Source organism: Bombus terrestris, chromosome 14 (genome assembly GCF_910591885.1).
Source record: "Bombus terrestris chromosome 14, iyBomTerr1.2, whole genome shotgun sequence".
Taxonomy (NCBI): domain Eukaryota; kingdom Metazoa; phylum Arthropoda; class Insecta; order Hymenoptera; family Apidae; genus Bombus; species Bombus terrestris.
In genome coordinates this window covers 8,147,025-8,169,812 of record NC_063282.1, presented here as the reverse complement: position 1 = coordinate 8,169,812, position 22,788 = coordinate 8,147,025, and the positions used below count along the sequence as shown (strand labels likewise).

Genomic DNA, 22,788 nt, shown 5'->3' with positions numbered 1-22,788 from the left:
CCAAACGTAAATTCCAAAAATTTCGAAAAGACTCACCAGGAAGATTGCGTGGGTATCGACGGCAACGCCCCCGGCGGCAGAGACCTTCTAATCGCCTGACAACAGGCTCTTCCATTTGCAGATACCTCGTTGCAACAAGATGGTGGGTTAGTACACACGTGACGACCAACAACTCCAGTAGACGATGTCGGGAACTCGACCGCAGAGGCACGGACCTTGGGTCTGAGCAGCGGGGACATTGAGAAGCCATCTCTCTGATTAGATGCCGAGCTACTCGAACTACTGGAACCAGGGCTACCACCAAGACGACCTGGTGATGCGTACGCGAAACCGCGAAGTCGGAAATGAGACTGATGGTATGGGTAGCCGGCAGGCGGTGGTAGCCGATAATGATGATGGAATCCAAGATCTCGTCTCATGTATGGATCACCTGGATCGTTGGTGGGCACATAACGATCGGTAGGCGTGTGTGCAGAGGGTGGTACGTATCTGTCGACATATCTGTCCGGGTAGAGAACCTCCGGAGGTGGTTGAGGCACGTATCGTTCGACAGGCGTGTGCGCGGTTGGCGGAACATAGCTTCCTGTTGCGCTAGTCGAGCCATAAGTTCGATCGGTCGACGTGGCAACCACCGAAGTACCACAAGACGAGATCGGTGTTATGCGACCAGTGTATCGATCCTTGGGTTTCGGCAAGGATAGATACTTGTCCGCGGCGCGTACAGGAGAGTATCGATCAGTGGCAGAATGAAAGCGATCAGGAGTCCCGGACGAAGGTGTGAAGCGATCCGTGGTGCTGACAGGATTGGCGAATCTGTCGTAACGATCCTGGCTGAGCCTGTCGAACTGATCGCCTGGATTGGTATAGCGATCGTTCCCGTAGCTCTGCACAGACTTTGACACCTGAAGATATTTGTCGACGCTGCTTTTTGTCGTACCCTGATATCCGGAACTCCCTGTGCCACCGGTTGTTCCAGTTCCTGTTGCTGACCGCAGATTGGTATTGGCTGTTTCAGGAGTGGGAGAGACGGAGGTGAAACGATCATTGGAAGTGGTGGACTGGGTGGCTGCTGTGTTCGTGTAGGAAGAGTGATACCGGGCGACCGTGTCGGTTGAAGAAGAGGACGAAGAGGATGTCCCGGAGAGCAGACGTTCCGTCGATGATCCCGAGACGACGTACCTGGTTGCGTCGCTGTTAGCCAGTCTTCCGTCGTGTCCTGGTGACGAATTGGCGAGATAACGATCGTTTGATACACAGAATCGATCGTTTGCTCGCGACTGACCGCAGCGCTGTATCGCGAGATCGTTGAAACGATCGTTGGTGCTGACATATCTGGACTGGGTGTTTCCAACTTCCTGGAATGTGGAGTATCTGTTGAAGTCGGTGGGCGCGGGGGATCCGCTGGACCTGTCTGTATACTTCTGACAAACCGTTTCGACGCCTCGATCGGTATACAGACGCCTCTGTTCGTTGCTGCTAGACGATACCTGCAGTGACCTCTCCGTCGACGTGTAACGCTGATGAGAGGCCTCGGGATTAGGTGAATTGGAGAGGAATCTTTCGGCACTGGACGATATCGTCGAGTAACGATCGTGGTGAATGGCTGATGTCGATTCCTGTCGATGGTATCGTTCGTGTACAGGCGACTCGCCGAGATACCGATCGGTCGACTTGCTGGCGAACCTCTCTGGCACTGGGGCATGTATAGGTGACGATGAGAGTAATCGGTCCGTCGAAATAGCACCGTATCTCGATCCGGACGAATCCTTGCTCGTGGTATATATACCACCCCTGTCCCCTTGTAGACTGGCTTGTAGACTTCCAAGCACCGGCGACGATCCGGACAGCAAGCGATCACTGGTTCCAGCGTATCGTTGCTGATCCTTGGGCTCGTGCATGGAACTCGACGATTGTTGATTGGCCAGTAATCGTTCCGCCGAAGAGAATCGTTCTTTAGTTGGCATCGGTGAAGCTGGTGCCGTGCCGCTGCCATATCTGGTGCTTGGAGAACCTGGGGGCAGAATCCTATCAGCAGCAGGATAACCAGCCAGACTCTGGGTCGAGGCATATTTCTCGCTTGGGCTAGGTGACAGAGGCGGCGGTGGAACGAAACGGTCGTTCGCTGGTGCCGGTGATGGCGGTGAGGGGAACGTCTCTGATGAAAATGGACTGGTCGCGCAGCCCGATACCAAGATATTGGTATTCGCGTATTCGTTTCCGGTTGACACCAGCTCGTTAGGGGGATGATGGAATCGAAGCTCGGTGCTGGTGGCCGGTTGAAAGCGTTCGCTTGGGGCCAAGGACAATCTCTGCTCACCGTGGAGACCGGTGAGCTCGTTGAATCGTGGAAAACGGTCGGCCAGAACCACGTTTCCGGACAACGATTGTCCAGACGCGGTTGATCTCCCTGGGGTAAACTGGTGGTGGACTTGCAAAGAGGGCTGACCGAATCTCTCTTGATTCTGATAATGGCTGAATCGCTCGCAACTTGACTGTATCGAACGCGTTTCCGCGCAGGACTTTGGGAAATCGTCGATCGTTGGCTTGTCCGTTGATTTGTCATGCCTCTCGATGCCTGACATTCGTTCACGGCCTCCATAATCGACGTGCTCGTTCCCTTGAGAGGACTGATCGGACTGGTAACGATCTTGACCAACGGTGACGTTCGATCCATTCGTTCGCAGATCAGTTTGCTGCTGTTGCGCCGTTGGCTTATAACAATCCGAGGAGCTGGTGGAACCGATCTGGGAACCGACACTTCCGGACGTTCCGGCGTTCGATCCTGGAACCGGAGATGACGAGGACCCGTATTGAGGGATCGGATGTTGGTGCAGTAGGAGACGTTCTCTTCGGCCATAGTCGTCGTCTGTCGGCATCCTGGTGGCCCGGGGCCCGCTGTCAGGACATCTGAAATCGTTAATAGTTCGTTGTTAGTAAAGGTGGTTATTTCGAAAAATGTTAATGTAGGTAAACAGAATCTTCGATATAACGTATAATGTAGATGAATAGATCAAAATAATGGATTTGTGGAATTAAAAAGATTCTTTTTTAATAGAAATTTTTCTGTCTATATGATACGTGTAGTGGACTTCTAAAGTATCTATTATTCTAATGCATTCTTTGTACTTTAATCGTTTCATTTCACCGTTCGTCCCTTAACGGATCCTTATTAACTTCGCTTTTTCATATAATTTTGATCGTACACTAATTTTATACATTAATTTTAGCGAAATTTCAAAACGACTTCTGCGGTCCATACTATTTAATTTCATCGTCGATTAAAAAAAAGTAATTGTTTAATAAGCTTCATGAAATACATCATTTTTCCGGCTCGTACTCTGATTTATTAAATTCAACTTTCTTTGTGTTCAATGTTTTAAATATCCATATCCTTCTTTAATATTTAGATGGTGAAATATAATGCACAAATACAGCTGGGAGGCACGTACGAATTGCTTGCTACGTGACGTTAAAACGCTAGTCATATAATCGATTATAAATTAATTGGGGCCACGCTCGCTCGCGCTTCACCCTGGTCCACGCGTGTTCGAACGAGTGACGCGTGCGGTCGTTCGTAACCATTGGCAAGCCTGCAGCGTATCGCTGCGAAATACAACGATTTCATCGATTACTGCTTAAATCCCCCAAAGAGTACTGAATACTATTCCGTGTCTGGCCCATCAAACTTTTACTACGCGTTGTGTGAACGTGAATGACACCAAAATTCACGACTTTGCTTCTCCATTTTACTAGCTTGGACCATACAATGCTCGTTTATAGTAATTTAACAGGATAGCCCAAGATTTAGATGATACGGTGTCGTTCAAAATTTTAAAAATTTAGAGACCAGGTATTTTTACTGTATAAGATTGGCATTCTAGAGATTTGAAAATGTTTGAAAATAAAATGAAACAAAATAAGTCGTTTTAGATAGATTCCAAATTAGTACTTTAAGAAATAAGTAACCCCAAATCATCTATTTACCACGTATTGAATTATTTCGAATTTTCGAGGTAAATAAATAAGAAAGTTAGACTTTTCCTTGATATTACATTAAACATCTCCAATAGGGAAGTTTCGAAATACCAAGTAGAAATAACAAAAAAAGAAGATTATGAGCACGATCGCTAGTTTCACTGTAAGTAGAAAATACCAGTGTCTAGACAGACATCCGGTGCTTGAATTCTTGGAGCGCATGCTTGGCCCAATAGCTTATTTGCGCGTAAAGTGACAATTCCAACACTAAACCGGAACGTTTCTACCGATCTAATGAGAGCATCCTTACGCATGAAGCACATACTATAATGTATTACATAACGAAATTTATGTAATACAGCTTCTGTAGCAGCGCGCCTTCCATTGAATAAATTAGAAGCGAACAGATTGGTTGAACGATGTTCAAACTTCCCAGTGTCATAATTATTCGAAGCTGTCTCCTTTGTAACGGACTATTTAAGCCACTTAATTACTCTTCCATTTAGCTAAGCACTCTTTCGAAACGAGGCTTAATTAAAAGATGATTACACAACTTGGTAATTATGAATTTATCGACATTTTCCTTCTCTGTAGAACAACAATTTTCTTTTAGACTATACAGAATTGTAACTGTCATGTTGGAAATGTCATATTACACGATCATTACTTCGATCATGTTTCAGTTCATAGGAGGTTGTAAGAAAAGAGAAAGCGTAATTGGCCGTATATTAAAGGAGAAGGTAGAACCTACAATCACTCGCGAGTAGAATGAACCTTGTAATTGATCGGACGTTTCTATGGAAGAAGATGATGGCTTGCTTGAATTATCGACCACCTCGTCCTGTTATTTGCAAACGTGTCGTTTAATCGCGAAACAGATCTCGCGTTTACACATATCTCTTATGTATCGTCACTATCTAATCGTGCCTTTGCTTTACATACAATGCCACCTTTTCCCTAACAATCTGTAAATTTTCTACCTACGTGTTTGCTATCGTTGTTTATTCTGGTATTAATATGAAAGATTGTAACAGAAAATATTTAATGTTGAAATCTCGAATAATATTTTAAAGAATATAAAAATTGTTGAAAGAATGTAAAAGTACACGCAATTTTTTTTATGAAAGTCGTATATTTATAGAGAAATAAAATAAAATGTCGTAATATAACAATGCTACATTATTTATAGTTTCACTTCCTTATATGGGAATCATAGGGCAATTGCAAGATCTCGTTACACTTTCCTTCTTTTATCCTTCCTTCATCCCCTCATTGAATAAAATCTTAACTGTACTCTGTATATTTCTTCTTTTATTAGATATATAATATATAATATATCATATAAAATATACAATATATAAAAATCTAAGTTTCGTTCCTATTCAGCAACTTTCAAACTACATTACTTTCCCCAATGATATATTAGAGTTACCGAAAACTCAACGATGATGGACTTATCGCATCTCTCCATTTAATTTTCATTTATAACGAGCGAAACAATAAATTCACGAATTGTACTAACCACGAGCCATTAAGAATTCTCCTGACATCAAATGTCTGTTGCGAAACACAGTGGAAAAAGCGAGCGCAGAAGGTGCATGTGCCATTTATCGCGGCACGATATCGCTAATACACGAAACAGAGACGTTTTAGCGTTCTGCAGTGCGTCTATCAGCAGTAGAAGTATAGAAAAACTTTGCGGAACGTGGAAATGGCACGACGTTACCGGTGTCGTCAAGATAAAACGCAGCTGGCGTTCCACAAAAGAGCGAACAATTCACCAACCACCTAATATATATATATATATATATCCTTTTTTACATTTTCCACGGATCGTATAATATACTAGCCAACTGAACTAATTTACGTTCTCTTTAATTTTCTTCGTACGGCAAAAAATATATAAAAGAAAAATCATAACTACCGTCATAGGTCATATCTTCGATCTTTTATAGAAGAAGCATTTAAAAATTCAATACTGAGTTTTTTATTCCAGATTGAACGTATATTCTCGAATATTCCAAAAGAGTTGGTTGTTACCGTAATAGCCAAATTTTCTGTAGATCGAAACATTTCCTCCATGATTTCAACATTGAAAAATATCGAAAGTCGATTTTCCACTAAAAAGACTCTGTTGCGTCCCATCGAAAACACTGAAACTCAATTTTCCACAGAAAAATAACATTTCTGAATAATCCCGTAAAACACGAACTCGGACCATTGAATGATGAATTAAAGCAGAATGAAGCTGCTGACACGCTCGCGCGTAAGAATGTGGAAAGTTTCCAGAAAGTTGACCGAATAGCCGTGTTTTACGCGTCCGTCGGTTTCCTTTTTCCCGCGGAGAGCTGAACCATCGAGTAGAACGCGGTGGACGACGATGCCTCGAGGCAGTTTTTGCAATTAGCGACGTTCACCGTGTTCCTATCCTCGTTTCCGACCAACGGCCCGTTCCCGATCGGTTTCCAGGCCGATTCTCCCTCTGCTCCGGCAACAGGCACACGGTTGAAAACACTCGTAGCGGCCGTGTTCTCGAACCGAACATTATTACCAGATGGTTCTCGCGCTCGGTGTTTCCACCTTGTTACTACGCAGCTACGTGAAAACATCGCACCGAGAGCAACTTGCATAGCCGAGCGATTTTTTCCATCCGTTGCAGCTGACACGACCGGTAAATTAAGCAGTCGCTTACGAAACAATCCAACGAACAAGGAGCTGGCCCGTGTTTCGATGCAACTGCTAGGTGTACAGCGTAGGTATAGTCCTCTCGTTCTCTGTTCAGTCAGATTATCCTGGAATTTAGGTTCGAGATTGCACGAGACGGTTATTAACTCTATTCCGCTTTGTGCAGTTTTACCGAGCGTTACTTTAATCGTGCGACGATGGAAAACGCGCTGATAGGCAGGTTTTGTTGGTTCGTTTGAAAATTGGTAATTTTCACGGAGAAAGATATCTGGGTTGCAAGAGTTCTGGCTAGCTATTGAGTTTGATGAAAATTTGATACATGAAGATTACAGGTATATCACGTTGATTATCTAATTTTGGTGCTAATTGACAACTAGAAGGCAGTATTTCAACTCTTTAGCGGTTAGCGTCACATATATTCGACGTCCACGAATTCATCTTCTTAATTGTGGCTTATAATGCTTATATAGAGTTATTATAAGAGTGATTATTTATGGCATTACTGTACTTGATTCTATCGGTATGCTTCTCAACTTCCGCGTACTAGACAGACACTTAAATAGCTTTTAGAACGAAAGAATTGTATTTTGTTGAACAATCAAATTGTCGAATACCTCAACACGGTAATTAGTTGGTAATAATATTACATACAAGAAGGAAGTGAGGGCGATTCGCAACTACATCCGATCCGTATTTATTTCTAATTTCAATAAATGGTTTAGGTTTGCCATTTGTAAGCATAAAAATCTGTTGAGGCAATATTGACGTGTAATATCGCCGAGAGGATTGATATAATCGAGAGTGAGGAACCTTTTAAAAACAGTTGATAAAGCTACGAAGTTTTAGAGCAAACCAATGATACAGTTGTAATAATCAATATTTCTCAAATGTTCAAGAAATGAAGAAGATATATAAAATTATGCAATCTTATTATTATACTTAAAAGAAGATATTGCGAGAAATATATGCATACAAACAAAAACATATGTAAATGTATGTATCAAGAAAAATCCATCTTTTCTCATTATGAAATATAATATTCGTTAATCGCTCATTAAATATGCTACCATTCAGAGTTATCTTCTTATCGTTGAACTCGCTAATTATCGAAGGTGAAAAATTTACATCTCCGGCCAGAATCGCCATTAAACAAATAGAAAAGTACGAAAATCGAAAGTTCTAGGCCTATTCAAAGCTCAACTGCCAAACTTACCCGCTAGGTTCGAAACAAAAGCCACAGAATTGACTTTAGCTCGTAAAATTGTGTCCAAGTTAATAACAAAGGGGCGAAAATCGAATTACTAAAAATTGCACGCGGATTCAAAGCCGATTGGCAGGGTGGCAAAGTTATCGTTCAGCCGACTATTTGCTGCAACGTTATTCGAGAAGAAATTGCCTTCGGATTGAATCTAGATCGATGTTCATTCAACCCGTAATCGGGTTGTCGACGCATTATTTCGCCGGACGAGAAACGTGCACGAAAGACTGTCAAATCGGCAACGCGATCAACCGTCTCTCCTCGTTCGCCGTCCGAAATTTCAGCATGGAGGGTGCGTCAAGCCGCACCATCCATTTCACCAACGTCGAGGAATGACATATTCTCAGGTTCCCATTGGGGGCCGGGGTCACACGAGGCGACACACGCGACACATGTCACGTGCACGTACGCGCGTCAACTGAGGCGTCAACTACCGGATAAAACCATTTGTCAAATCTCCTTCCACGGAGAATCGGCCCTGGGTATTCCACGATCGGCCTCACGATTTCCAAGAATTTCTTCGTAATGCCTGCGACGTTATCTGTCGACAGCCAAGGGAAAACATTCTCCACGGATCCGTACGTTTTGTACATACGTTTGTCAAGCGTTCGAAACTGCCGGTATCGGTTCCTTCTACGATCGACTCACGATGATTTATGTATTTTGAAAGGGAAATTTTATCAGAGGTTGTCAACGAAAGTTTTATTAACAGCGAGAATTAAGAAATATTTAATCGTAGTTAATCTTTTAGTTAGATACAATTTCACGAGTCCTGTGTTGAAAAATTCGTTCGACTATTTTGGTGGTGAATTGCTTCGGATAGGTTTGCAGACTTATAGCGTGTCGTGTGAAACGTACGAAGTCTGACTGGGATAAATCGATATAAGTAACTGATATGATTCAAATAAATAAATACTTTTATCTATCTATTTCATTGTATAGGCAGATATTTCTTAGAAATCAAACAAATGGAAATCCGCGAACACGATGCAAGAATTAAAGCTACAAATAGAAGAGAATATTGAGGAAGAGAATTAAACAAATACGAACCTATCTACATTGTTTACAACGTGTAACTAACCGAATAACGAAGATTCCATTAATGCCTCGTACATCATATTTCTTAAAATAACTACGTCTTGTCGCGATCGACAACGATCTCTTCTTAAAGGATTGCTTCAGATCAGGTAGATCAGCGAATCCGTAATTACAGGAGAACAGAAGAATTAGGATCCCAAGACTGCTCTGGAAATACATGGAAAAGGTAGAAGCAAGTAACAAAAAGCATTTGTCTTCGGTAAAAAGAGAAGACAGGCGAATTTAAGCTTCGTCCGCGAAAGAAAACGACGTCATCTTGGTTGGTCCGTTGCAAACGACGAACGAACGAACGAACGTAGAGTACTGTTCGCGATAAGAGTGGCCAGGAAATTTGCCACCGTGCTATCTCTTCGCTACTTTCCCCGGCCAAGTCGTTCCTTCGGCGATGAAAAGAACCGCGGCCCGAAGAAGGACGAGCAGAAAAAGATGCAAATTTTCTGGGTAACTGCGTCGACGAAAATAACGCGCAAACGAGCGGAGCTCGGTTTCATTTCGTGTTTTAGTCTCGTGAAATCATCGCTCCCCGCCGACCAAGGAACACGACGACGCTTGCCAACGATGCATTGTAACTTTCCACTCCGATCATTTTTACGATTCTGCATCGTCTGTCTTGATGTTTGTTTAAGAACCAGGTTTATGGATCTATTAAGCGCTTAGAGAATTCGCTTCTAAGGATAAGTCGCTACAGTAGGATACGAACTGTAAAGCGTGTTTGGAAATTTGTTAATTCTTTTACTACTTACTTAAGTACTTAATTACTTACTTAATTAAATACCTCCGCAGCTAGAAATATTTTATTTGCAAAAACTAATTCCGTTAGTTTTTGATTATATTTCTTCCAACTCGTGAACGCATTTTTAGAAAAGAACAAAGAACGAGGACGCAGAAAAACGGTAAGTCGCAAGTAGATTGCGTCCTAAATACGAAATTTGGTGCAATAATTAAAAGAGTAATTACCGCGTTAAAAGATAAGTAAACAGCTGCTGATCAATATGTTCAGAGAAATACCTGTGGAAAATACACGAATTTCGTATTACGGAGGATCACGACACGAGCGTGTTCACGTGCATTATCACGAACCTAGTCGTGAAACCTTGTGCGGTCGATTAAAGGATTTAGCAGCGATTCGAAATCAGCCGCTGTTTCTAATGGTACAAATCACGTTTGTAATAGAACAATAGTGATTACGTCCACTTTTCAACGCGAAGGTTTTAGAATGTAAAACCATTAAATGCTTCAACGACGTGACGATGGACAGATCGCGCGAAATTCGTGTTCGATCGTCGAGCAACAATTGACGACAGATTTGTCCTGACAAACGTTTTCCGAGTAACTACAGCTTCCGTTATTGGATAATACTTGAGTTACACGTGTTTTTAATTAATTCGTAATCGAGCGTAAGTGACTCGAAACGATCGTTTCGAGCGTTTAAAGATGAACGACAATTTTAATTAACCATATCGAAACGTAATCTGAAAAGTACTCAAACAATTTTCCAATCGATTTTCGAGCATCTACTTATTTCTCCTCTTCACGTGATCTTTCCTACTCTCTATTGTCTCTCCATTGACCTGTTTTAGCAACAGCAGATTATCTGTTTGCTATAAGCGGGTGAGTCGAAGCAGAGTCTACGTGACTGTAATTTGTTGTACGTTTAACTATTTTCTTCCACGAATATACCACTTTTGTTGACCAATAGAGCGATACGATATTTAAGAAAGAAACAAAAATCGCTATCTTCTCAATCGCCGACTCCTGATTCCTAACTAATTTTCGACCGACTAATTCTTTACTCCGATCCATACATAAATTCATTCTAATCATTTCAGTTTGTAGACAAACATTTTTTCTTTCTTTATTTTTCTATCATTGTCACTTGATACAATTATATCGATACTTATAACAATAATTATATCGATACAAATAATATATATTACTTTGGACTAGTATATGTAAATTTTTGTGACCGATAAATTCTTAAAGTCTTGAAACCTTCATCTTCGACAGTTTATATAACACACGAAACCAGGTACTTTTAAGTACAAAAATACCAGAAACTGTAACTCTTTGATCGTTCTGCTTAAATATTTCTCATAGTAAAAATGAGTAAACTGCTGCTACAAATTTCGCAACAGAGGTGCCAATTTTCCTGAGAAAAATCAATCTTCCCGTACTTTGCGGCGGCGAACACTCTCTCACGAGGTTCGCAAGAACTTCCTTCGATTTTCCATCACGATCAAAGTTCCATCAAGAGACACCCGTCCCGCTGGAACTTAACTCTCGCAAACAACGCAAAAACCTATCTGCTAGAATAAAGAAACCGGGTAACAATGAACGAAGAACCTATCCACCAAGGACCAAGGAATCTTTAGAGGACAGGAAAAATGGAGTGGAGTCGGGTACCCTTATTTTCCATGGCTATATCAGGTTTTTAGGATGAAACAGGACCACCAGCAGGTGGATTCGAAAATAACGCCAGGCTCCGTGTCACGAGCAACGAAAGAAGCGAGCTTACACGTTGACGTGACGAAAGTAAATGGTTTCAGCTAACAATAAGCTGTCAACGACTCGTTACCAGAAATGAGGGTCGACAGGGTTCGGTTTAGACACCTGGCCAGCATTCTTTCACGACAGTTTTGGATAAATAGGGCGTTTGACGTTTTAGCGGGATGTTATTAATATTTATGCAAATGAGGACATTTATGAAAATTCATATTTGTACAAATATAACTGGAAAATTGGAATTCGGATAAAAAATTCTTTCATCTATTAAACGTTAGAATGGGAACTATATTGCGACTGTTTTATATACTTTTGCATATTACGTGCAATCCGTATGCTTCAGTAGCTGTAAATTTCTCATGAATGCAGAAAAATCCACGGTCTAATTATTAGGAGTAAATCGAACCGTTGAATAACAACACGAATCGAGCTGGTGTTTCCATTTTTATAATTGTCAACGGATTCCTCCGGGTCAGAATTTGATTTAGTAGAACTATATAAGGAGAAAAATGGTGCTTCGGTAAAGATAGAAATTAACAAAATTTCCCATATCAAAGTCTGCGTTGCAGGAACTGAGAGGATGAAAAATCTACAGTCTACGATGATTTGGTAAATTATTGTACGATAGAATGATCCCTTAAATAGCGGGAGATTAGCGTGTGTGTCACGTTTAGAAAGAATTTAAGAGCCGACTTACGATTCAATTGGCTTGTCAGAGGAACGAAAAGAAGCGATTCTCTATGTCGCGATGTCGTTTGAAAATAGAATTTCACTGGATACCCGGTGATTGGATATAATGCGAGGATTTACCTCGTAATAAAACGATCGTTCACCTCGACAATCAGTGGGAATGGTTTCAAAATAACGCGATCAGATACTCGCCAAAAGACACAGAAATAATGTGGAATACACGAGCGAAGCAAGTTCAAATATTAGTGTTATAAATAAATCGTACAGATCGATGGGACGCTCTCTCTTTCTCTCACTCTCTTTGTGATCAGTTATTAATGCGTTTAATACAGCATTTTGATACCTCATGAAGCTGAAATTCTACATTATATTCAAAAATACGGCTGCCCCGTTTCAGATTTTCAACCTATCAATTGTTGACTTTAATGTTGCATTACGGATTTTCCCGTTATTGTTACGCAGGGAATAAAATCTCAAAGCACTCGTGAAGAATTTAAATCTGTAATCATAAATCGTTAAAACGTATAATCCTTAAAACGTGAAAATCTTTAAGAATTATCGTTTCATTTAGGAACTTGTACATACTACAAGGAATATATATTCGCCTGTATCATGAAAATCTCGTGAATTATGTGCAGTAAAACCAAATTTAGTTTTCTCGCTTATGATACTCGTGTTACTATTTTTTCTATAATTTCAAACAGAATGTGAGCGATTCCATAAGTCAGATTTATAAATCTCGTAATTTATTGGTCATTTAGTCTCGATCAGGCTTGTAAATTATATATGCAAATAACAAAAAAGGTAGAAACCTAAATATACGTTTGTTTAGTTCTCTAAATATTCCTTAGTTCTCTAATAAAACAGAATTAAAGGATAATTAATTATTGACTGAAACATTGTCGATCTCTGAGCTGTTGTTACTTTAGAGAAGTAGAGGGATAAAAAGATCATCTTTAGTTTCTAGTCTCGTCTCTGAGCGTGAAAGAATGTTCGAGGAAATTCAATTGGAGGATGAGAAAGTAGAGACTTCGTCCTTTAAAACGAGCTTACATAAATCATTGTACGATCTTTTTTCACGAAGTTACGATTCAAAGATCGACGATTTTGCAGCGAAAAAGTTACAATTTTGCATCGTACAAATTTTAGATAGTGTTCCCCTTTGGATGTTTCATATATTTCTGCACATCACGTGCAACTTTACACATTTAAATTTCGCATAAATGCATATAAATCCACGATCTGGCAAATTACACCATAAAAGTCAGCGGAAACGAGCTGTAAAGTAGACGAAGATGTCTATTAAGAGCTCAAGAAACAATCTCTTTTCGTAAAATACGCACGTCGTGCATTAATAGCTTTTCACCAAGGGCTTTTAACGGCCGAAGGAGCTCATAAAATCGGGAATTAAAAGGCGGCAGAGGGCAAGAAGGTCAAGTATTTAAATGGATTCGATTTGGAATCAAGCCAGCACTCAGCTGGCGCGCCCGTGCCAACCGACCAAGAGGATAGACGCTCGTAAAGGATGCAACTCGGTTCGTTGAACGAATTAATAGCAATCTCGAAGGAATCGACCGGCTATTAGACTGCTCGAATACGATTTCCTTGATTGATCGCGAGATCCTGCTAGACCATGACGTTTCTCTGATCCTCCAACAGCTTTTGAACCTTCACCAGTCAGCTGAATGGACATCGTTCAATCGATCGTCGCGATTTATTATTATCGCCATCGATGGCTGACAAGTATTCTATCTTACCGACTATAAAGGAAATTATTTCTCGTTTTATACGTTGACCTATAAGAATTGAACGTTATCGAAGAAGGATAATTTGAAGGAAGAGAAATGGATTCAATCGACAACAATTCTTAACAAAACGATGCTTGTCATCATATTTATGGAAAACAACATTTCTAGCGTGAATAGATGCATTGGGTACGGGACACGGAACGACATTTAATATCCTGTAAATGAGAATTTGTGGAAAAGTGGTTAAGAATATGAATTTTACGAAAAAGGTAAAACTGCGTGGTATTTATCTCTATTCATAATTGCAACTAAAGCAATAGAACCCAAGCAGAATTCTGTTTGAATTATTAGATATTACAATAGGTACTGAACTCTGTATATTTCCTATTCTTTTGCATGTTATGCACACCTTTGCGCTTTTACATTTCCTACAAATTCATAAATATTCGCAACCTAATAACAAACACTATGTTTCGAATACTTTCTACAGTTTCCACGTGTCACGTGCGTTCTCTGCATTCTTGTCTCTTCAAGTTTTCCATATAAAAATCCCGCGTATAAAAATCCACAGGCTACTTATGAAACATCCACAACATAAAGCAGCGATCGTGACCCTTCCGCGCAACTTCTCCTGACGATAGGATCAGTTTCCGGCAGCCGGTTAATTTCCTCCAGAGGCTCTCGCTTAAATTACTTTTCCGGGGCAAATTTCGATCGCGAGAAATTAACTAACTGTTCGCCAACTAATTTCATCGGCAAACATCAGTTTAGAGCGTTGCAAGGGGACGTTGTACGGGCAGACGAGGCATTGTGTATAACCGTATGCAAGGGTGTCGGCTCTATTCATCGCGTTATACTACTCCCTGGCGTAGGAAGCGTCGCGCCATTGTAACGTATCCAGCGCACGGAACACCGGAGAGAAAACATCGGTCCAATTTTCTGAAAATCTCCGCCGACAATATATATCCGTTTCGCCTCGGTGAGAGGCGAGTTAATGAGGCCGGAAATAAGAGACGGCAAATTACGGAGAGAGAGGGGGCGTCGTCGTTGTGGTTATTGGCACGTATCGATTGTGCGGCCGATACGTCCGAGGTCGCTTCCTTTTCCCTGGTTTTGTTGCACGGTTCACGGGGTTCCCACGCTCTGTGGGTAACGAGCTCGATGGGAAGATAAAAAGTAGACGTAGCTCTAACCCTTTCACAACGAACGCCCGTAATCCCCGTGTAACGAGATACCAACAGGGGACTTTCGTCAATCCCCCTTTTTTTTGCCTTTTATTTTTCTGTCACTAAGAATTTAAGAATTTTGTGTTGTGGCTGCATGGTTTGGTTTTAATCGTCTGGTGTCGTCGTTTGTGTTTTACGTGAACTTTCTAATATTATACAATGAACTCTGTTAAAGTTGCTATAAATAAAACCCGCTGTTTTACGGAAGCGAGTCGTTCGTTTCTTTGAGAGACAGCACAGGGATAAAGCAGAAATACAAAAGTGCAGTTGATAGGTTTAATCTTTGCTTGTGAAGGGATTTAAACGTGCTACAGTAAGCAAACGCGGTCAAAGTAATCTACTTCTTAAATATCTAAAAGATGAAATAAATTTCTATTTCTGACAGATTCTACCTCTTTTATTAAATAGATTTACGAAAATCCTCTATCTGATCATTGGTATTATTCACAACTTTGCAAAAGTTTTATAAACGAAAAGTTTAAAGGTTCACCCAAAAATTTGTCGTGATAATAAACTGTTGAATAACGAATACGAGACTACTTCGTTGAAAGTTAGAGCGTCGCGCCGTCGCGTCGTCGCGAGCGTCGTCGTCAATTCAGGGCAGGGTTGTTCTATCGGTGAAATTTACGAGATACTCCCGGATACCCCGTAGGTTTGCAACGACAGAGAGTTGAAGCGTCCTCGTAGTCCTCGTGGAAAGATTATCCCTGTGCCGTACGATGTTCCTTTGTTATGCATGGAACGAGGCCGCCCGGTGGACGACGCTAAAACGGCCCTATTTCTTGGCAATCGCCTCCCCTTCCTGTATTTCATCCGTAAGGTTGCCTTCTTCCTACTTCTAAGAGATCTTTTCCCTTCGCCCTATATTCTCGAGTCACTATTTCCGCATTCCTCCAGTTTTCCACTAGAAGAAAGAGAGAGAGAGAGAGAGAGAGAGCTGCAGCGATAAAAGACGCATACGTTTCAGTGAGGAGAGAGTGATGAATACGCGGCTGATCTTTTAAAACTTGCTTTCTCCTTCGAATAAGTTTGAATTCTTCACCGAGGTGCTCCTTTTGGAAGCAGGTTAATAGCAGTCATGAGCTGCCAGATTTACTTCGTTCTGGGTTAAATCGCTGTAATTGATCGAACAATGTTTCATCCATTCTGTTTTTCCTATCCTCGGGTCAAGGAACCTTCCGAATAGATAATTTTATTTCCGATGACATGGCCCTGTCGGCTTCTGACTTGTCGATTCTTTCTTCGGCGAAACCTCGATTTTCCGTGTGCATCTCACGTTGAGATTTATCGTAGATAGGTAGACACTCGTATTCGATATCGTTTCGAATTTTAATAGGACAACTTGGAAACTTTAATGTCGAAAGTCAATGTACTGGAAGCAGAACTATAATAGAAGCATCGATGACTCAAGTGTACAACTTATACCAGAGAAACCGAGATTAAAGATACACGTGGAAATATTGAATGCAAGGGGTGAAACCTATTATAGAGTTACATTATAGACAATATCACGCTTTGAATATTTTATACATTCTGCATACGATGTATAATATATAGATATAATAATGTATATACACAGTCTAGTTATAAATCTATAAAACTTCCATAAAATATTATGAACTGTACATTGTAAGACTAAACAAATACCTTTCGACACTATAATACAATTCTCTGCTATAATTCACGATATGACCCAATAATTTACGACGCAACAATACCACCGTAAACACAATGAAAATACATAATAACAATAAACCGAGGACTATTTATCATCATAAATAAACCTCTCTCTTTTTCGCCCTCGATCAATTAACCACGTCGCGGATCGATTAATCTTGGACGAGCGACAAGCGAGAAACTGAAACTCCTCGGTGAAAATTAAAAAGTCAACAGGCTGAATCATTCTGGGTGCTGCCGATGGCCTAGCGAGCGTATCAAACTTTAACGGCGCGCAAATAAAATGAGAAATCGGATTTCGAACGTTGACGGAGGGTCGTTTTCAGAGTGTGCAGCGTGCGATTCGATGGTGGCCAAGTGTTTCCGCGCGTCTCTCGCGCGATCGGAAACACGTTCGCCGGATTTATTGCCGGAAAGTCGTGTCAAATGGATTTTCTACTAGTCGTGGCCTTGAAGTCCCGACGGCAATCCTATGAGACCACGAAAACGACGAACGAAAGGATGCCAATAGAATGAACTTTGTATCGGCAACATTCAAAAACCGTTGAATGGTTCTCACACAGGGAAAAGCTACGTCGCAACTAACTATCGACAAATCGACAACCGTCTACGATTGAAATATCTCACCAATGTGTACACTCAAACGATTGATACGTGACTAGGCTGCGGATATTTCTGTACGCAAATTCATATTTTTATAAATGTAATTAGAAAGATGGAATCTAAGTAAAAGAAGTGTTTTCTACTAAAGAATATAATAAATAAATAAATTATATAATATAATACAAAACTCTGGCTTTATTTGTATATCTTTGTATATCATATTATGTACATTCTGTGGATTTTCACATCTTCCGTAGTCTATAGACGACGTCATTATTTTCACGTGAATACAAAAATTTGATAGTACAAAGATGATACGTACAGAACCTGCTAAGAAAGTGCTTTTACTCGTTGCAAGTACCAAAGAAGCTTTCGTAGAGACACATATATTTTAATATTATATTCATGATAAAGAGAAAAATGAAACATAAAAGAATTTTTATTTTTCCGAACGAATAGAACGTTAAATAAAATTGTCAAAATGACAGGATTCAACAGGCCAGATGATCGAGGATGAATTTCAGCTTGGAACTTTCGTAATATATCCAGAATCGGCCGAACGTAGCACATGTCTTCATTTTCCAGTGATTTTGCATTGCAAATATCCATACCACTGGCGTGTGGATGGCCTAAGAGAAATTTCAAAATCACGGAATGTAATTTTGCCATCGTCAACTGATCTACCACGAGCGAACACCTGGTGAAAAGGGGTGAAAAGGGGGATGAACGAACAGATTTCCTTCACGACAGGGACACTACGGCCGCACACTGTTGGAACGAGGGCACGATAAAACCGGAACGAGTTTTGTATTGGAAATCGCGTAAATTCCCTCGTAAAATTGCGGAACGCCGGTCGTGCAAGCAGGGTGAAGCAGAAGTAACGACGAATCCCAGGGATAGAAACGATAGGTAAAAGAGTGCGGGGACAGTTTTTACAAGAACAAACGTCGACACGCTATAAATTCCGAGTCGTATTTGGCTATCGACTATCCATGGGGTAACCTTAGCCCTGCTTCCACGACGATATCCTTTTCTCCTGTGGTTTCTTTTTTGTGTAAGGGAATATGAATGTCGTGGTTCTGTTAGATCGACGAATTCGACGAGGAATTGGAGATTGACCTCTTAAACATTGAATTAAAGCATATGCCTAAACCAGAAGGCTCTTTTTCGATTCGCAAGGAATTTTAATTTTTACTTTCCTCCCTATTTAAAGAATAATGCTGATGTGGCAATTTTGCGAAATAATAATCTGTGAACTAAAATACTTTCTTTTCTAATTCGCAGGAAGTGTAAATTTTTACTTTCTTCCCTATTTAAAGAATAGTATCAATCTACCAATTTTGCCAAATAGTAATCTCCAAATTGGGAAACTTTCTTATCTAATTCACAAGAAATCTAAATTTGTGTTTTCCTCCCTGCTTAAAGAATAGTATCAATTTACCAACTTCACGAAATAACAATCTGCAAAGTAAACGACTTTCTTTTCCAGTTCACAACAAAACTAAATTTCTACTTTCTTCCTTGTTTAAAGGATAGCATCAGTCTACCAATTCTATCAAATAAAAATCTGCAAATTATTGGGTCGCCTGGAAAGTTCATTCCGATTTACATTTCGATTCGATGTACATTTACTGAATTACATAGATGCCATTTTGTTCCACAACCTTCCTCCATCTTTCACGCAACTTGAATATTCCATCCTTGAAGGATCTGACAGGTTTTTCGATGAAAAACTTTTCAATATGATCCTTCATGTCGACCAAATTCCTTAAAAATCGCAACAAAGTTTCCGGGCAATCCAATAAAAGACTCTGACTTCCAATTCACGAGAAATCTAAACTTCTACTTTTCCACTTATTTAAAGAATATAGCACCAGTTTACCAATTTTGCCAAATAAATATCTCACTCGTTTACTCAGAGTAAAAAACACTTTCACCCAATTCACAAGAGATCTAAATTTCTGTTTACCCCTTTTAAAGAATGATACCAATCTACTATCTAACTATAAGTATCATTTAGCCATCCACGAATCTACTACCTAACAATAAGTAATATTTACCAATCTATCAATCTATCACTTCTATCTTCTCACAAATCAAAATCTCACTGCAATCTAGCCGAGAAGATCACCGAGGAACAAAACTTAAACTAACAAACTTTTCCCAACTCGCACAATACGGATTAGATGGTACCAAAATTTTTCATCCACAGACAAAACCATCTCAAAGTTACACACCGGGAAAGTTGCAACGTGTCTAAAGTTCCACTTGCAGGGAGAAAAGGAACTTCCTCGAAGAGAGTCGAAGCGTGTGTAACGGCGAATCGTTCCAACTTAGTTCGCGATTGCGAATGCGTACGCCAAAGACAGTTCCATAAAACGCGACTGTTCTCGTCTTCCAAGATATCGCTATAGGGAGGTTGTCGCCATTAACTGCGGTTGCTCTTCGAAGCAAACCGATATGCAGAATGCATGCAGTGCATTTACGACGTACTGTTAGCGTGGAAACTACTCTCCTCTATCTTACCCTCGTCTCGTCCACATTTGCTTTATTTGCTCTATTTGCTCGTGCAATCAGTCGAGTAATGAAAAGACATTTCCACAGTTCTATCCTCTACTTATAAATCCTCTTCCTTCCGTCGTCCTTCTTTTTCCCCATTGAGAAGCAGTAGTTCGTTGTATTGTTTCGTTGCTCCTCTTAATTGTATTCTCTTCGATGAAGCGTTCTTTGAGCTAGCGAGACGTTTACGTACAGAACAAAAGAGATGCCAACTCTTTTTCTCGTCGCGTGACTCGAAGAAACTTTTTGTTGCGGGATTAAATTGCAGCAAGAGATCGAAAGGGAATTATCGAGAAAATGGATTTTCACCGATCGCCCCCTTTCTGGCCTTTTGTCAGCTACTTTTCACTTGCCCGTTCTATCTGCTGCTGCATTATATATGCAGGACGGAACACGCTGAGTGTAACAAACCGAGTTCTTTGAAACTATCGCAGAAATATTGACTTACTAGCCTTTCTTTTCCCAACTCTTTGCATTCTGCAGAATTTTTATGATTAGATCTTTATGCAAATTCATATTCTTTACGATATGATTAAGAAAGCGTAGACTCGGTAGAAAATACTAAACACTCACTATACTTTGGATATTTTATACGGTCGTCGAATATAAATGAACAGGCAGTGGAAAGAGATGAAATCGATGAGATTTCGTTAGATATGGCTTATTTGCGCAAAAATGTAATTATTACTTTCAATTATTTGATAAATAATCAACGTGCTATAAGGGTATATAATAAATGAAACTTAAGTGTATGACACTGATACAACTTGGATTAAATTTTACTGATACCGATTTCTACCATTCATCCACTTGTGTCACCCAACTATATATTTTCTCGTATTGCGTGCGGTTCTCAGCAAATTTGCGCTTTCATATTCCCCATAAATGCATAAGAGTTCACAGTCTATTTATGATATTTCGTACGTGCTACTAAAGTTTCATCCGAGGAAACGACACACCGCATGCATCAACCTAATATCAAAGGCCACGTTCGAGCGATGACATAAGACATCGTCGACCGTCGTATTTCACCGCGCAGGAAAATACCAGCGAATACAAATTCGGACGAGGATAATTCCCGGCTGATAAATTTATTCCGCGCTTCCTCCGTGGCCGATGTGCACATAATAGCTGGCTCGTATTAAATCAATGCTCTAGGAACCATTTTATTCGCCAGCATCGCGAAATGACCCAAGTTGCGGAATAACCGATGGAAGGTACCGGCTGCCGGTTAAATAGCCGTCATTAGCGATGTGCCGAGTTTCGAATAAGAATCGGTCGATCAATTCGAGAAGAACAGTCGAATCTTCAAGAAGCAAATTGCGAAAGATTGGAACGACGAATGTACGAGTGGCGCGAAGACTTGTTTCTACGGTCATCATTTTGAAGCGACGATGAATGGGATTCCCGATGGAACGATCGAATTTTCAGATCTCGATAATCGATTTCCCACGCTAAAAACAATGAAATAATAGCTCTTCTCTCTCTCTCTTTCTCTCTCTAGCTTGGGAAGTCGTGCGAAACTGGCTCGGGATTCGGCGAATACCGAACGTTCAACGAAGGATATTTCATTCGGCGTTCGATCGGAACTTCGCGCGTGAATTTTAACGTCGTTTCACGAATAAACGCTCAGTACATCGATACACAGGCTGGACTGAAGATTTCTATGTATGTTTTATCGGGCGTGTTTTTACGGTTAATAACGACACAAAAGTGACTGCTCTTTATTGTCAGGATGTATTTTCAAAAGATCCGAAATGAATGATCATCGAAGATGAATCGATTAGGAGGTGTTTAACATTTATCTAGACGTATTATTTCTACCACATGTCTTTTAAAATGGAAGTAATTCGTTACTTTATGCATCTTTCTAAAAATAGAAAACCCTTCGCTGCAGATTCACACGAATTGACACTTCATTTAGACGATCGAGTGTCTAAAAAGCATCAGCGGATTTCGATTAACGTCAAGTCTCGTCCCAAATCTTCTTAAATTGCTTAAATGCTTGCCATTTCGCGTACCAAATTTATGCTGAATCTTCCCTTATAATATCAAAAGTCTTTCCGTCTATTAAAAAAAAAAAAAAAAAAATGAGCGATTGTAAAAATTAAAAGCTCCTAGAGCAGTTACGAATCCTGCAGACATTTCTCAGACAGATAAATTAGGAAGATCGCACAACTCCACTAGTTCGCAACTCCGAGAAAGCCCAACATCGAAAACTACAACTACAGCCCTATTGTCTGAAAAATACTAAAATCAGGAGGATCCTAACGATATCATCGACCCATCGCGTCCTTCGATGCCCTGCAAATAACATCATTATAATCGTGAAGCAGTTATCACGGGCGAAAGAGCTGGCTGAAAGCACAGGGTAATCATCGACCCGACTTCCTTTCGTGTTATCTCGACGCTTTGGTCGGGAGCGCGGGTAAAATCGGGTTCAAGAGAGACGATCAACGCTAATGGATTCCTGGCTTCATCCCGTAGGACGCGTCGCGTCGGGGATAAGCGTGTCCGAATTAATATGCCGATGAAAAATACCAAGCTAGGTGACGCTAATTCAAGACCGCCATAAATCTCATCCCGGTAGCAGCCACCATCGGAGTCCGTATTTATGAGAGTCGATAAATAATAAGAAAGTATAATAAGCGACACGCCCATGGCGAACATTCGCCTTTGCTAGCCGATTGCTTTCCCGATTCTCGTCTCCTCTGCACGGACCGCGATAAATTCACGTCGCTTCTACACGCAGGGGGACGGACGACAT

The 22,788-nt window shown here is 40.7% G+C and overlaps 1 protein-coding gene across 5 annotated transcripts in view; it reads right to left on the bottom strand.

The window, feature by feature from the left end:
- The window catches only part of LOC100644578 (inactive rhomboid protein 1), a 284,993-nt gene that overhangs the window by 168,185 nt on the left and 94,020 nt on the right, over nt 1–22,788 (bottom strand). For all 5 annotated transcript variants that reach the window (XM_048412097.1, XM_048412099.1, XM_012316503.3 and 2 more), the window contains one exon: nt 37–2,907. In XM_048412097.1, coding sequence (XP_048268054.1) covers nt 37–2,876 — 2,840 coding nt within the window. In that variant the 5' untranslated portion in view covers nt 2,877–2,907. The remainder of the gene's footprint in view (nt 1–36; nt 2,908–22,788) is intronic.